Raw genomic sequence first — 17,104 nt, forward strand, 5'->3', positions numbered from 1 at the left:
ATAATTGGGAAAGAGAGAGAGAGCAGCTGTTTATTTAGCATATGTATGTGTGTGTGTGTATACACACTTGCAGAGGCCCCAAATTAAATTTCCAGCATCCACTTCAGACAGCTGTTTGTATAACTCCAACTCCACGGTATTCGTGTCTTATGACCTCCTACATGTACTTGTGCAAGCCAACACAAGCACACAATAATAAAAGTGATGTCAAAATTTTATTAGTCTTTGTGTGTGTGTGTGCGTGCGCACGCGCATGAGTACAGTTGCTGGTAGAGCCATCAGATACCCCTGGAGCTGGATGGACCTGAAGATGGTAGTGGGTAACCTAACATGACTGCTAGGAACTAAACTCTGGAAAAGCAAGAAGTGCTCTTAAACCTCTGAACCATCTCCCTAGCCCTAAAAATTAATTCTTTTAAGGTTTGACTGTCTAGCAATATATATATATATACCTTATTGATCCTATTTCCAACTGTAAACCGTCTCTAGCATATGTTGTAGCCTTGCCCTCCCAACTATACAGGTGAATCTGAATTTATCTGCCCAGATGGGGATCAGTTTCCTCCATGCCTCAATGATTTTCATGAACAAGTGCATGTGTGTATAATTTATAGGTCAGAATCTTTTTTTTTTTTTTTTTTTTTTTTTGGTGAGCTCCAAGGATCCACCTCCCTTGCCTACATGGTGCTCAATAACAGATGTGCACTTGTGTCTAGTTTTTGTTTTTTTTGTTTTTTTTACATGGATGCTAAGGATCTGAATTCAGGTCTTCATATTTGTCAGCAAGCAACTTTACCCATTAAGCCTTCAACCCCAACTATTTGGATGGTTCTTTTTGGTTTTGGTTTTTTGTTATTGTTGTTTGGTTTGTGTTTTTGTTTGTTTTTGCTTTGTTGGTGTCTCATGGTATCATCCATGTCGTACATTCTCCATGGAATTAGTTATCCAGTACTGCTTCCATCTTTAATTGCCCCAGGGTTCAGTGTGTGTCAGCCAACAAGTTAGCAAAGTAGGCTTTAGAATTCATCTGCCTGGCTTCAAATCTTTGTGATAGATGTATGATGGCTCTATAATCCTAGTTATTTAACCTATTTTAAGTTTTCTCATCCTGAAAGCAATCAGTCCCTACCTCATAGGCTACTTAAAAGGATTACAACCAGTTTGACAGCAACTAGCAGATAGTGAGCACTTACTAGCTATTATTGTCTGTAGAACAAAGGTTTTCTTTTGGTGGGCAGGGATTCAAGACAGGGTTCTTTGTAGCTCTGGGGCATGTCCTGGAACTTGCTCTGTGGACCAGGCTGGCTTTGAACTCAAGAGATCCACCTGCCTCTGCTTCCTGAGTGCTGGAATTACCATTACCACCCAGCCAAACAAAAACTGACTTGATTTTTTTTTTCCCGTTTCAGTGATTGAGTTGAACTCAGTATGTAGCAGTGTAGCACATGTCCTTTATTTGAGGCAGGGTTTCTCTGTAGACCAGGCTGGTTTTGAACTCAGATAGCACCTTTTTGAGTGCTAGGATTTAAGGCATGCGCCACTACCTCCCAGCATGATTCTTAATCTTCCTGCTACCACCAGTCAAGCACTGGAATTACAGATATGTGTCACCACGTTTAGCTGGATGGCCAGTATTGTGAAGTGTTCCTTACTGTGAAGGAAAACAGCCCATTCCAGTTGTTTGCAAGGTGGTAGCTGTGATGCCTCTGACTGGATGTCTGCTTATCAACTTAGCGACTGTAGGCCTCTAAAGAGCTCTCTCTCTCTTAACTGGCTTATGCACTGGAAACAATTAGAGTTGTTCATTTAGGAGTAAATTTTCAAGTTCCCAAATGAGGTTGGTTGTGGGTGTACACTGTTGGTCAGTATTGAACTGTTCACCTTATTCTAGAGAAGTTGTGCTAGCCCCAGCAGAATGGCACCTCGCATCCTTGGAAAGCTGTAGCTGACAGCAGGATGAGATGTTCCCATTTGCCACTTGGATCAGAATCCACTCTTCTCAATTAACTGATTGTTACAAGGACATTATGAGATTGCTGTTGAAGAGGAACTCTGAAAAGCTGAATATTTGAAGTAAAAGATGAGATTGTTGCCAGGCAGTGGTGGTGCATGCCCTTAATCCTAGCACTTGGGAGGCAGATGCAGGCTAATCGCTGAGTTCCGAGGACAGCCAGGGATACAGAGAAACCTGTCTCAAAACACCTCCCCCCAAAAGGAGATTGTTCCCCCATCTTAGAACTAAAGAACCTCAATAATTATAAGAGAAGTGGATTTATAGGTTCATTTGTTAAGTGGTCCCAGCGTGCTGAGACTTTGAAGGCCTCTTCTCATGTTGACAGTTCTTGCTAGGAATCCACAACCTGGGCCTGAGCCAAACCTTAGGTTGAGGTTGGCCTTTTAGGGGCCTCGCTTTGGTATCAGGTTGTTCCTTTTTGCTGTGGATGATGATAGCTGTATTGGAAACACTCGCACTCTGACTCAAGAGATGATATGGAACCCTGCCAAGGTATGGGAGAGCTGATAAGGACCAGCTTACTGCCAACCGCCCTGCAGACCAGGTGAGCATCTGAGCTAGACAGGTCCTCTGCTTCCCTGGCAACTTCATATGGGGTACAGCATTTGGATCACTTGCCCTCTGGACTTCACAGCGGTCAGTCTCCTCCCAGCAGAGGTGCTATGAAAGTCTGCTCTAGAGAAGATTGTGACCCAGAAAGACTCAGGACATGGAGCAGCCTAGGATAGGATTCCACCTTCAAACTCCCCTACTTGAGGACAGGATTTAGAAATCCGGTGTTCTTTTTCACAGACGAGTGCAGAAAGCTACAAGTGGATACAAGAGGCTTTCCATTAAACTCATTAGCCATACTGCAGCCAGGGCAGCTGAGGTAAATGTGGGCTAGTTAATGAAGCCCAGCAGGAACACAGCAGCAGCATCTCTGGGTGTTGCAAGGAAGTCATCCTGACCTTTTAAAATGGAAACAAAAGCACTTGAAACTCAGTTTGGTAAGCTGCTGTTTTACAAAGCGTGGTAGTGTCATGTGATTGGTTGCTTTGGTATACTGGCAGTCTCAAGGGCTCATACTCAGCAGCTGCTCTAATCACCACCCCCTCAACACTGCCAGGTTGGTTTCAGCATCTATGCTTTTTAGAAAAGAACAGATTTGTAAAGGACTTGTTGTCTGGAAAGATCCTTTTGTGTAGTTCTGGAAAAAGGCAGCACTGAGTATGAAAAGGGATCGTGAATAAAGGACTTTGTTTGGCCTTTTCCTTATTAGACCCCCAAGGCTTCATCCTGAATTACTTTTGAGAACAGGGTCTAACATGTCATTCTGGCTTCAGAGCCTCCAAGAATGACTGAACTGTCTTCCCATCTTTCATTTTTTCAATTAGAAGACAAAAATCCAAATATGAAAATTCATTTTTAAATGCTAGCAACTTAATTTGGTTTTATTTTTTTTTTTTATAGACAGTTCTGGCTGTCCTGGAATTCGGTATTAGAACTGTGAAGCCAAAAGCTCAGATGCTAGGAACTCCCCTATTCTACAAAAAAAGGTCTGAGACAACTGAGACGTCGCTGAGATTTGAAAAGCAGTTTGGCCTTGGCAGCATGTAGAGATTTACTTCCACTTTGAGTGAAAACAGATTTACAGGCAATTTTTTGGTTTAGTTTTTTTTTTAACGCCAACTATAATCCCATCAGTATATTCTAAAGAAATGTAAACTGTTCGTACATTCTCTTAAACATCACAGTGTAAAACAAGTACCCGTATGTGTGATAGAGAGGGCTCCACCTGCTCTGCCCTTGGCAAAGGCCTTGGCCATACAGGTAAAATATTCTGTGCCATTCCACTGGAGCACCGGGTGGACCCCACGGAAAGGCAGCAGGAGGGGAATCCTTTGAAATGTTTCCAGGAGCTCTGTCCAGCTAGCTGTGTGTTCGTCTTCCAGCCCAGGAGCAGAAAGCTACAAGGACACTGATGATACCGTAGAGCTGTTGCCATCTAGGGAAGACCTGGCCTGGAGTGTAGCTGCCTGGATTCGAAAATGTGTCCTTGACTCCATGGAGTAGTTCTTGTAGTTTTGTCTAAAGGGGAGCAAAGGATCAGACACAAGAAGCTTGGCCGTTCTGAGAAATTATGTGAGACACCACCACCATTACCACCCTCATCCATACATAATTTGAAGACTGAACTTTTAGGACTTTGAAGGGATTCAAGATGAAGAGCTGAGCCTAGTGGTATAATCTACCACTACTGTCATGCCCTCTGGACCATTCCTGGTCCCATTGGTCCTTGAAATCAGGAGACTTGGGTCTTTATACCAGCTTGTAGCCTCACTGCTGCCTGGACTTCTGCCAGTTTCTGGACACCTCAGTTCTGAGGGAACACAGATAGAAAATATGGGGGTTGACCAAGCCTTACTTAGCAGAATCAAGGAGTTTGATGGCCTCTTCGTTTCTGCCTTGCTCCATGAACAGCAGGGCCAACTCCAGCAGGGCATTTGGAATCAAGTAGTGGTCGTATTTAATCTTCTTTTCACTGCAGAAGGGAAGCAGACATCCTTCAGGTCCTCTTCGCTGCCTTCTTGGAACTTCATATTCTTAGAAAAGCCGGATCCTCATACTGTGGGTCCTGTCATGGCCTCAGCTCACCTCCCTGTTTCAGTCTTAGGCATGCTTTCTCCAGGTTGAATGACTTTTAAACTGGGAAGCCTGTTCCCTATCTGGTATTCTCTGACCCATGCTCCATACTGCCCTGGAGACAAACTCCTTGCCGTATCCTTTCCTGACTCCATCTGTGGGGTAGCCTTCCTCATAGTTCTCACCAGGCAGGGAAAGGTCCTCACTGGTGTCACCTGAAGCTGCTGTGTGTCCTGTCTCCAGACACACTCCACTAAAACCTTTCTCTGATTTTTTTTTTCTACCTGCTAAACTTCCAAATTTATGTTTTGGTCTCAAACTCCAAGTGCTGGGATTAAAAGTGTGCACCGTAAACATCCAAGTTAAACATCAGCCCTATAGGCCTCCAGGTATCTCACCCAGAGAGAGAGTAGACTTGAGCACATGTGTGGTGGATGAGTTGGCTGGAGACAGCCACTGGAGTGCAGTGAGGGGTGGAGCAGCCAGGAGCACTCACCTGGCAGAGATGCTCCTGAAATTTTCCTCTGCCTCCTGGATGCGGCCCAGGTATTTCAGGCACAGGCCTTTCAGCAGTTTGACCAAGCAGTCGTCATCTGTTGAGTACTCATTCTCTGAGAATAGGGATGTAGGGGAAGAAGGTAGGCTTGCTCACTTCTGCAACAGTTACTCAGGGAGCCCCTCTGGAACCCAGGACACAGGTGAATCAGACATAATTCACCTCAGGGGACTCACATCTGAGAAGAAAAGACAGATACTGAGATAATGGCTCCAGAGAGAGTTATGAGTGACTGGAGGAATCTCAAGAGAAGGCCTGGACAAGGAGACAAGGGACACTTGCTTAGAGGAGCTAACACTGGTCTTCTAAAAGACTGGTTACTGGGATAGAGGAACAAGAAAGGACATTTTTTGGCAGAGGAAACTTCAACTCAAGACCTGACCTAGCCTGGCAGGTTCAAGAGCCTGAGGGTAATCACCTGGGCCCATTGCCAGCATCTCTTCAGCCTTGGTGATGACCTCGAGCATCTCGTCAGTGAGTTTCGGCTGCTTCCCAATCACAGCATAGCCGTTCCAGATGTACATCATTTCCTGAGAGTGGGAGTGAGGCAAGTCAGCCCTGGGTCTCTGCCTCAGCAGGGCCTCAGTTTTCCCATTTGTCAAACAGGTGGCTCCGCTAACAAGGTCTGAGGTCTTGGATCCCTGATCTTCCAGAGTCCAAGCCTATGGAGGTGTAAGGCTGAGGGCATTGTGGAGGCAGCCCCACCAGGGGTTTGTTACTGAGAGCTCATGTATTCCATGAGGATGTAGGGTGGCCCGACTGCCGATAGGTTTCAGCTACCTTTCCTGCTGTAGCCACTATGGATGCTATCATGCCCTCTCTATCCAAACACAACCCTTCCTGAGGACTGGACCATGCCCAAAATTGTCCGGGAAGCCCTTCTGCTCCGGCGGGCAGGACCTCCATACTGGAGGAAACTATTAAGCACCTCAAGACAGTGGAGCCTAAGTCTGTCACCTCTCCCTAGCAGGAGTGGGCTCAAGGATGATAGCCTCTTCATGGAAATTAGAAACCACCCTGACTGGCATTGAAAATGAAAATTTAATATCTGAGTTTCCTGTTAAGAGTCACATTTCCTAAATCATCAAGCCAGGTAATGGATATGGATGCATTTATATAAAATTGTTACACAGATTCTTGTTACAGTGCACATTTAGGTCAGTGTTCTTTAAGTTGCTCTGTGGTCTCAAGATAAAAAACTAACTGTAAAGGCTCTAGGAGAAGTCAGCAGTATATATCCTGGTTTGGGCCTATCCCTCCCAGTGTACTTAATCATGGATCACTTTCTACATAAGTAGCATTTAAATTGTGGGTTAAGTCACATCTGCTCTTCCCATAATACCCCCTTCCTCATTCAATAGTAATAACTTTATTGTACATTTTAAACTAATTTTTTGAGACAGTCTCATGTATCCCAAGCTGGCCTCAAACTCACTATGTAGGTTGCTAACCCTCCAGCCTCCACCTTCCGAGTGCTGGGCTTACAGTGTGTGCTACCATAGCCAATCTGTAAAATACTTCAGAACTTTGAGGACGCTCTTACATGTTCTAAATAGAATAAGTAGGAAAAGGTCAGTGAGTTTTCACACCTCTGTAGGAGCTGGGCCAGGTGCCAATGGAGACTTTTTTTCACAGTAGAAGGTCCGTAAGTTTACACACCATTGCCTGGGAGAGCTGGGACTACAATTTGTCCAGAGCAGGGCTCCCTACTCTTCTGGACTCGGCTTATCTGATGCCAGCTCTAAGCGTGGAATTAGCCTAACAGTGGCCCTGGATTTGGGCTCTGGAGCCTCACAGCTGAGTTCTGATCTTGAGGCTTCACCTGTGTTGGCTAGACAAGTTTAGCCATCTCTCTACTGATCTCCTTTAGGCCTTACACCCCCTGCCATGCAGGCCTTCTTCAGAGTCAAACATAACCTTAGCTGAAACCCCACCCTCACCTCAGAAAAGGCTGCAGTAAATAGTGATTAGAATCCTGTGACAGCGGAACTGTCATTCTAGGAGCAAGACAGCCAGGTGATCCCTCTGCTTGGGGCTGGAGTGTTGTCTAGTGTCTAGAAGGGCGATTCTTCCTGCCTTGAGGCATCTGCAGCCTGCTGACCTGTATCCCCACCCAGGTGACTTGTGAAACCCTCTCCATTCATCCACCTGCCCCAGATGTTGTCTTCCTACTCACCAGAGCAGGGATCGGCAACGAGATGGGGTTGGGAGAGAGGTAGCGCCTGGACTTCCGGATGGCAAACTTCTCTGTAGGTAGAGATTTCCCAGCAATTTTGAGCTTCAGGCCTGGCACAGCCCTGAAAAAGAAAAGGGGAAAGAAGGGCTAAGGGTTTGGCTCAGCAGTAAAGCTCCTGCCTTACGTGTTCAGTTCTCCATCAACAACAGGAGCAGGAGTATAGGGAGAACGGAGCAGGTCTCTAGCCTCAACTTGGCCTACCTAGGTCTCAGTCTCCACACTGTGATGAGAGAATTTAACTCTCAAAAGCATTTCAAGGTGTGAGCCAGCCTGTGGTTATGGTCTCATTTCACAGTCCTGCATGACCTGATGGCTTGCAAAGGCGCCAGAGCTGGCAGTGTGAGAATGTGCCTAGACATCCCTCAGGCCTGTCTCCTGCTTATCTTCCCTCGACGCCCAGGCCTTCCTGGGAGGGTCCACAAAAGTCTAATCCCAGTTTCACAGGCAAGACCAACACCTGGGGAAAGGGAGGGACCTGCACAAACAGCTCCAACCCTTAATTAGCTCCAGCCTCCAGAGATAGGGCCTCAGCTGTTTCAAGGATAGAATAAATGCACACAGCTGGGCACGCCTTGGCTGGAGCCTCACCCACGACCAGCTGCTTGGCCACTGGGTGTGGTTGGGATCTCAGACCAGGAGCTGTATGGGCTCAGGAAACAACTGGACGGGTGAGGCCACCCCAGATTCCTTGCTTATTTATTGCAGAACCTCTCTGGGTGTTTTCCAATCTCAGACACATAGCTCATATCACCTCTCAAGCTTTCTGGGGGAATTCTGTGAGCTGGGATCACAGAGTTCGCTGCAGCAGCAGGCACTCTGCAGGTAAGTAATCCCTAGCACTAACCAAGGTCTGCCAATGGAGCCAGTCAGCCTCATCTTCCTGGAGAAAGGCTCTAGACTCCTTCCTCCAACTCCAGGCTGGCTTGCTAACGTTCTTGACTCTTCACAAAAGGCAAATAAGTGATACAGAGAGCAATGAGAACAGCAGCACTCTGGAGGCAGTCCTGTAGGTCCCAAGTTCTACTCCTGGATCTTCAGATACATTTCCCAACTGAGAAACTATACCGTTTGTTATTCCTATCCTAAGAATTGTCCAAGGTGTTCCAGCTGGGAAGTAGATTTAGTTCTTGTTGCTTTGGCTGAACACCTTGGGCTGTGTGTCTGGGGCTCAGCTAACTCAGCTGTTGGAGAGATCTTCCTCTCGGGACCTCAGTCTGGTGGCTTATATGAGAATGTCCCGCATAGGCTCAGGCATGTGAGCGCCTGGTTCCCAGTTGGTGCTGTTTGGGTGGAGGTTTAGGAGGTGTGACTGTGCTAGAGGAAGCATGCCATGGGGCGCAGGCTTCACCCTACCTGCAGCTTTGCTCTTGCTGCACCATGCCAGGTGCTTGTCACCCTGCCACCCTCCCCTGTCCACCTCACCCCTGCCATGGTGGACTCATCCTCTGGAAACATAAACCAAAATAAACTTCCTTCCATAAGTGACCTTGGTCGTAATATTTCATCAGGCATCAGAAGTGTCCCCATCTGTCCTAGGGACCAGATGAGAGAGGTGAGTGCTAGAAGCTTCTGACAAAACATTCACAGGGTTCTAACCAGCAGCACCACTGGCATGGAGTGGTGGCCGGAGAGGAGTAAGGGCACAGGGCACTTCGAGCTTGGAGTGCCCTCTCCTATCACAGCAGAATCTGAGTGATCTGCTAACAGGAAGGCCCGCAACAGGAGCATATGGTGAGGCCTACCTGAATAACTCCACCTCGTCATCCCCGAATGGCTTGTAGTCTTCCTTCCCAAACATGCTGAGGTAGGCAGCCTTCATGTAGATGTAGGTGGCCTGTGGGAGACAGCAGCAGGGAGATAAAGCAACCCTCCTTCTGATCACAAGTACCGTGGCTGACCCTCACTGGGGTCCAGAGGAGAGATGTATGGTCACCAAGTCCCCAGGGGAGGTCACTGAAGCAGCCGAGGAATTGTGAGCTGTGATTTAGGTGACTTCAAGGCAACCTTCCTCGCCACCTGACTCCATCAAGAGAAAGACCTGACCCACGCGGACCTGCTGAGACAGGGCAGAGGAGGGGTGAGCAGGGAGGGGTGTTGCTGGGAAGCGGTGACCACAGGTGGCCCTTGAAGGATGATGGGAAGATCCACAGACTCATAGGTACCCATCTGAGTGAAAGCAGGGGGTGAGGCATGCACGGGACTCAGGTGGCTTGCAGTGGAGACTTCCTATGTCCAGAAGAGTGAACAGGACCCTGGCAGGGCTTAGTAGGAGACCTGCATCGCTCCACCTTCTCCTCAATCGAGCCTAAAGAAAATGTCTAGAAGGACCCTGCCTGCTAGATCCAAAGGCCACCTGATGGGAAGTGGGGAGCGTTGCTTGAACTGCAGGCATCTGCACACATCAGCACAAGCAAGGGTCTGGGGTGAGGGTTAGAGGCGTTCAGTTCTGTGCTGCCCTCAAGTGGCCAAGTTTGAAAAAACCTGCCTCCTAGGGCAACTGCTGAGGAAAATACTTGCCAAAGGCCAAGAAGTGCATGGAGAAGGAGAGGGAACCTGGAATCTCCAACTGTACCATCCATGCTGGAACACAGAACCTCAAGGTGACCAACCCTTCAAGCCGGCGTCAAGCTGGTCTTTGTGGGTGTCTAATGGAGTCTCCTCATGGAACCTTGAACATGTCACTCTTGACCTCCATCTGTCCCTGACATTCCAGGGACGGTCCCTCTTGTCTAGCCTTTTCCTTCTAGATTGAATGCCTGAGATAGCTTCTGAATATAATAAAGAAGCGGCGGTAGTACACACGCACCAGTTCTAGCCAGTGTCATGAGCAATGGAGAGTCCACAGCTTTCTTACTGGGGCGCGCCCCAAACACAGCTTTCTTAGGGGTTTGAGCTAAGAATTTAAAGCTGACAGAGGTCCTCTACTTATGAAATAACCAGGTAAAAAACCTTGCAATGTCTGGGGGGGGAGCCTTAAAAAGGTTTGTCTCACTGGGTGGTGGTGGTGCACATCTTTAATCCCAGCACCCAGGAGGCAGAGGCAGGCGATCTCTGATTTTGAGGCCATCCAAGAATTCCAGGACAGGTACACTAAGAAGCTCTGTCTCAAAAAAACAAAACAAAACAAAAACAACTCAGAAAGGTTTGTTTGATAGATCAACCAATTAACAAGTAAGTTAGTTGATGCATGTTTCTGACACGGTGGGCAGGTACATCATGAGTTCAAGTTCATCTTTCCCTTCATTGTAAGTTTGAGGCCAGCCTTACACACACACACACACACACACACACACACACACACAGAGAGAGAGAGAGAGAGAGTAAAAGAAGGAAAACATGGGGTCATTCTAGATGGTTTAGCAGGTAGAGTGGTTGCTTCACAAATGTGACAACCTGAGTTCAATCCAGGAACCCACACAAGGATGAAAGCGGAGAACAGATTCCCTAGCTGTCCACTGACCTCATACATACCAGCACACCCACCCACAATCACATACAATAATAATTAACAAAATACAGTTCTCAGAACAAGAGGTACAGGGACTAGAGAAATGGCTCAGAGGTTAAGAGCACTGGCTGTTCTTCCAGAGGTTCAATTCCCAGCAACTACATGGTGGCTCACAACCATCTATAATGAGAGCTGTTGCCCTCTTCTGACCAGCAGGCAAACGCACAGGCAGAACACTGCATAATAAGTCTTGAAAAAGAGAGGTACAAATAGACAATAGATAATTGGGAAAATGTTCAACATCCTTAGCCATAATGGAAATGCAAATCAAAACTGCATTCAAGAAAAGCAATGACAACAAATGCTGGAGAGAACGTGGGGAAGAGGAGCCCTTGCAGACGGCTGGTAAGAGCGTAAATTGGTGCAAGCAGCATGGAAATTGGTATAGTTATTCTTCACAGAGATGAAAATAGAGCTTTTGTATGATTGAGCAATACATTCCTGAGCACACACCTAAAGGATTAAGTTTCAACGGCTACCGAGGCCTCGCTCTCTCCAGTGGTCTATCCTGGTCTCTCAGTGTCAAGCCCCAGCTGCTGTTCGTGACTCCCTCATGCCTTACACATTATCAAGTTCAGCTACAAGTGCAAGGGACAAACCTGGTGGCCTCTGGAGCACAGCTCCTGTGTGCTGACTCTGAAGAAACACTTCCCAGAAGGCTTCACCTCAAGGATGCTGATCTCTTCTTGATCACCACTAATGTCTTAGCCCCAACTGACCAACATCAATTGTCACAGTAAAGCGAAGGTTTCCCTCCAGTGATTCTGGTCTTACTCATCATCACTGATTCTCTGGCCACAGCTAACCAGAACCACAGATGCTCAACTCAAAATAACAGACGGTCCTAATAGTCTATAAGTGACCTTAAACTGCCCTTTGGAACTTCATAAACCCGGCCTCCATCGTCTACGTCACTCTAAATTCTTACCTTCCCAGCGTGCCCACATGTGGGAGAATTGTCTGTATTCTGTCAATCATGTTTTTTAAATAAACGCTGATTGGCCAGGCAGGAGGTGTAGGCAGAAAAACCAGACAGGAAGTGGAAATGATGCAAGGAGAGCAGGAGAATTCTGGGGAGGAGGAAGTTGATTCTTCCCACTCCTTCTCAGATCACTGAAGCAGCAGGATGTGAGCTGCCCCACTGAAAAAGGTACTGAGCCACATGGCTAACATAGATCATAAAAATGGGTTAATCAATATGTGAGAGTTACCCAGTAAGAAGCCTGACCTAATGGGCCAATTAGCATTATAACTTACAGAGATTTCTTTGTGTGATTTTCTCTGGGACTAAATAGCTGGGGGGCCGGGCAGGACAGAAAACCCCCGACAAGCTGGCCTGGCCATTCATGTTACACCCACAGAACAGCTCACCAAGCTCTGAACATTCAGTGGCTTTTCTAGCCTCAAATTCCAAAGTCCTTCCACAATTCTCCCAAAAGCATGGTCAGGTCTGTCATAGCAATACCCCATGATCCTGAGACCAATTTGTCTTAGTTAGGATCACTACTGCTGTAATGAAACACTGTGACCGAAAGCAACTTGGGGAAGAAAGGGTTTATTTCACCCACACTTCCATATAACACTTCATCACAGAAAGCAACAAGGGCTTTCTAACAAGGAACTCTAACAGGGCAGGAGCCTGGCGGCAGGAGCTAATAGAGGCCATGGAGAGGTGCTGCTTACTGGCTTGAACATCACTACTTACTCAGTTTGCTTTCTTATAGCATCCAGAACCACCAACCCAGGGTGGTACCACTAACAAGGGCTGGTACCTTCCACATCGATCACTAATTAAAAAAAAAAATGCCCTACAGGCTTGCCTACAGCCTGATCTTATGGAGGCATTTTCTCAATTGAAGTTCCCTTCTCTCAGATGACACTAATTTAGGTCAAGTTGACATATAAAACTAGCCAAGACAGAGACCCTGTCTCAAAACAAAACAAAAAAACAAAAAGGAAAGAAATAGGGCTGAAGAAGGCTCAGTGGGTGAAGTGCTAGCTGCACAAGTCTGAGGTCCTGAGTTCAAATCCCAGTACTCACATAAAGCCAGGGGTTGTTGCAAGTGTTTAACCTAGGTGTCTGGGATGGGAAGTGTGGCGGAGGGCACAGGGCAGACACAACAAGATCCCTAGAGCCCACTGGCCAGCCCACCCAGCCGACACGGCAAGGTTCATGTTCTGTGGACAGACGTCAACTCAAAAGATAAGGTGTAAGGCGATAGAGAATGACATCTGGGAACCAACATCTGGCCTCCTTCATAGATCCATGTGCCTAATATATGCTCTGGCACACAAAAACAAATGAGCTATTGAGTAATAACTACCGTATACGAAAGATAATTAGTATGTGCCTCATATATTCAGGGGGAACACACAGCCCATAGGTCATGTGAGGGGACAAGGGGAGAGACGGAAACCGCTAAGCCACAGGAGGCCCTAACCAAGGATGCTGGATAAGACTTTAACAGTGTGGTGGTGTACGCGGTTAACCCCAGCCATCGCTCTGCCCCAGACCAGAGGGGCTCCGACCTGCAGCCCACTGCGGCCTGAGCAGTCCTCCCTCAAGACATACATGACCCAGCCCTTGACTGCACATCAGCCTTGTCCCTGACAGAGGACGTTTATCCACTGAAGCCAACACGAAACATCTCTGTGCTTCATGTCTCACAGACATGACATAGAGGATGAGCCTTCAGTGGAGTCTTTGCTTTGTCCCCTCTGGATCCAGGGCCTAAGCTAGGGCCTGGCACCAAGAGTGCCCAGCAAGCACGGATATTCAAGGCCCTGTATGCCAGACACTTACAGCTCAAGGACCTTCCACGACCTGCCCCAGATGCCTCCGCAGGATCACCTAATAACTGTTTCTTCTCCATCCTGCTACAGACCTCTGGGACCTTTGCCTGCGAAGACATTTCCTCTCAGGCTCTTTCCTCTAAGAGCTCCCTCACCCTCGCTGTACGACCAGCAGTCAGGCTGCTAAGTCTGGCTGTCTGTGTTGGGCAGATAGATGCCTTATTTGTTTTATTTTGCCTCCATGGCAGACCTGTAATATTATAACTTCCCCCCCCCTCCTTTTTCTCTCACACACCCCTCTTCCAGTCATACCGCCTCATTCTTCTTCTGAAAACACACTTCTCCCTCCCGCTCTCTGGAGGGGAACCTTCTCCTCCGCTCCAGATGCTGGAAACACAGCCGTCAGAGAAGAGAACCCTGGCATCAGGTGAGGCCAAGTCACTTGAATTATATGAGCCGCTGGTGTTTTAGATCTGCTTGATTCCAGCGACCACCAGACCCACTGGGGCTATGTGATTAAACATAAATAAAAATGTAACTATTCAGGATCTCGGCTGTGCTGGGCATGTTCCATGTGTCCTTGTGGCTGGCATGTTTGGGCGGTGCCGAAGAAAAAAAATCCCTGCCATGGTGGGCATTTCTGTTGGACAGTATACGGACACAATAGAGTTGAAGGGACAGAGTAGCTCCCTGACAAGGGGGATGCTTAGAATGATGGACAGGGCCTGGATTCAGTGCCCAGCACCCAGTCAGCCTCTCTGCTTGGCAAGCTTTCAGCTCCTCCCAACCCTGAGTCCTCCTCAAACATTTGGTTCCATTTAGAACCCTGTGGACAGATCCGTGCTCGGTCAGGGATCTGGCCCATCTGGGTTACCCCTGGCCACCCAACGCCCTGACCCACAGTGTCAGCCCACCTTGGACCAGGAGTTCTCCTTGCTCAGCAGGTCAGCGTAGAAGTAAGCCATCTTCCACTGACCCTTGTAGGTGAAGCACCACATCAGCTCCCAGTAGCACATGTGGTGGAATTGCTTCCAATGCTGCTGGGCCTCACAGCATTCCTCGAACCGCCGGATGGCCTGTGGGCAGCTGCGGGTCAGCCTACCAAGAGTCTGCCCTGCCCAACACCCTCTGCTCCCCTTAACTCCACAGCAGGGACGGCCTCCCCCAAGGCATGGTGGTCCTGAACTGTGCCGGATCAAGATGGAGTCTGGGAAGCCAGGGAATCTTGGCTTCCTGTCCTGGTTTCTGACTGTAGAGATTTGGTCATGAAATGAAAGCATGGAACAGAGCACATCGGTGTGTGTTGTGGGGGGGGCGGATAGGGCAGGGCGCACAAGGTGTTAATATTGCAGTGTTTGCATCCGGGTGCTCATGTCAATGGATGTGGTGGAGGCCAAGGGTCAACCTGAATGTCTTTCCTCAGGAGCTGTCATCTTGGGGTTTCTCTGGAACCTGGGGCTCCCCAGTTATGCTAAGCTGGCTGGCTAGCAAACCTCAGGGATCCATTGCTTCCCCCACCCCTCCCACCCCAGGACTGGGATTATAAGCACGGGTCACCATGTCTGACTTTTTCACACTGGGGACTAAACTCAGGTCGCCTCTTCCTGTGCCATCTACCCAGCCCCAGAGAGTGTCAATATTACACTGATATAATAATGTCTGTGCCTCAGAGAAAACGCCCAAGACTCTAGTGGTTTCCATGGTTACCCCTATCTGGGGATTTACCCTGGCAGGGCTAGCTGGAGGCTTCCAGGACCCTACAAGGTAGTCTTCCGCATTGGCGTAATGCCCTGGACTTGGCCCTGACTGTGACCTTCCCTGTCTAGTATTTTCTGTGGTTCTTTCCACTCCGACCTCACTACCCTCACCCACATTCACCCCATCCAGCCAGTCACCACACCTCAAACAGCAGCTTTTTCTGACTAGGAATGCCACAAGCCCGTATCTCTCTATTAAAAGCCTACAGCACAAACGCCATCCCCTCCTTCTCCCCAGACCACCCCAGTCAGGAGTGCTCCTCCCAGCCCTGCTCTTCCATGGTGTCCCCCTACCCCCGAGAATGCTCCTATGTGTCTAACTTCTCTCTGGGCTGGGACATCCCAAGAGACCTCCACATCACTCACAGCGTCAATATTTCCTTTGATAGCTTCAATCCGCCCGGCAAAGAACAGGAAGATGGCACCCTGCAATGACACTCATGAGAATGGGGTGACCACCGGGTACAGGTGGGATGGGGTGACCAGCGGAGGTTGGTCTCACCTTGGGGTATCGGTTCAGGTAGGGCTTCAACAGCTTCTCTGCTTCCTCGATGTTGACATTTCCAGTACCTGCGGGTGGCAAGGAAATGCACTGCTCCAGTTCCCACTGCGGGGACCTGCGCTCCTCCTAGCAACCTGCCATGGCCTTTTTGGGGCCTCCGTCTTTCCCTCTGTGAAATGGCACGATTCTCCCTATCTCCAGGGTGACAGGAGGCTTGAACAAGCTAATGTGTATACTGTCCGGGGACATCACAAGCTCAATAACCTGGGGGCCATTTCTGAGTCTGCAGCAGTTATCTTCACACCTTCCACAAGGTGGCACAATCATCCTCATTTCACAGAGGGAACCTGCGCAGACAGGCCAGGAGCAGCAGGCCCACTGACCTGGTTCTGCCCTGTCCCTGGTGCCCAGTAGGCTCAGCCTCTCGCGCCCAAGAGCCCGCCTCCCCGGAGCACCGGATCTCCTACCGAGCACGAAGGTGAGGAAGGTGTGGTAACACAGCAGGAGCATGACACACAGCACTGCGCGGAAGCTGTGCCCTGTCGCGCCCTCCTCCAGCTGCAGCAGCCCGTAGTCCTGGAGGGGAGGGCGGGGGGGGGGGGAGAGGACACAAGAAGACAGGCTGGGGTTCCCAGAGAATCGCGGGGTCCAGGTGGGCAGTTATGAGGGAGTTTCTGCAGTTGTGAGAGAGTCTGTTCTCCGGAGCCAGGAGCGGTGGCCCCAGAATTGTGACCCTGAGTCAAGGGTTGCCCTCCCCTCCCATCTCTCCATCTGCACCTCCTCTTGACCCTATCATGGGCACGGAAGCCAAGCTGCCCAGTCTGCTTGGGAGGAGGAACGGCCTGACGAAAATAACCGTAACTGCAAGTTGGTGCTGATGGTGCCGAGAAGCCTGGGGCCCAGAAAAGCTTCCTGGGGGAGAAGGTTCCAGAACCTCACTGGGACCAGCACCAACCTGTGTGTGTAATCTCTGTTCCCATCTACCTTCCTCAGCATCCATGCCCTTTCTCAAATATAGGCCTGGCTTGCCTCAAACCCTCCACAGCTGCCCTGGTTTGGGGCAGGCTCCAGGTCTGCAGCTGCGGGAGAGGGTGGACCTTCCCACCTCAGCCT

At 48.9% G+C, this 17,104-nt stretch overlaps 1 protein-coding gene across 8 annotated transcripts in view; it reads right to left on the minus strand.

Annotated features, from left to right (window-relative positions):
• Positions 1-3,592: 3,592 nt before the first annotated feature.
• The window catches only part of Ttc39a (tetratricopeptide repeat domain 39A), a 49,367-nt gene continuing 35,855 nt past the window's right edge, over positions 3,593-17,104 (minus strand). For 7 of the 8 annotated variants that reach the window (XM_085686407.2, XM_048453372.3, XM_085686408.2 and 4 more), the window contains 10 exons: positions 16,459-16,567; positions 15,992-16,059; positions 15,856-15,915; positions 14,647-14,808; positions 9,174-9,265; positions 7,372-7,492; positions 5,614-5,725; positions 5,136-5,250; positions 4,422-4,538; positions 3,593-4,084 (listed from right to left, as the gene is read on the minus strand). In XM_085686407.2, the coding sequence (XP_085542533.2) occupies positions 3,964-4,084; positions 4,422-4,538; positions 5,136-5,250; positions 5,614-5,725; positions 7,372-7,492; positions 9,174-9,265; positions 14,647-14,808; positions 15,856-15,915; positions 15,992-16,059; positions 16,459-16,567 (1,077 nt within the window). In that variant the 3' untranslated portion in view covers positions 3,593-3,963. Of the gene's footprint in view, positions 4,085-4,421; positions 4,539-5,135; positions 5,251-5,613; positions 5,726-7,371; positions 7,493-7,632; positions 7,779-9,173; positions 9,266-14,646; positions 14,809-15,855; positions 15,916-15,991; positions 16,060-16,458; positions 16,568-17,104 lie in introns of those variants that run through there. The other variant, XM_048453376.3, reaches the window with a different exon arrangement.

The sequence above is a fragment of the Myodes glareolus genome, chromosome 3 (assembly GCF_982192425.1).
Source record: "Myodes glareolus chromosome 3, mMyoGla1.1, whole genome shotgun sequence".
NCBI lineage: Eukaryota > Metazoa > Chordata > Mammalia > Rodentia > Cricetidae > Myodes > Myodes glareolus.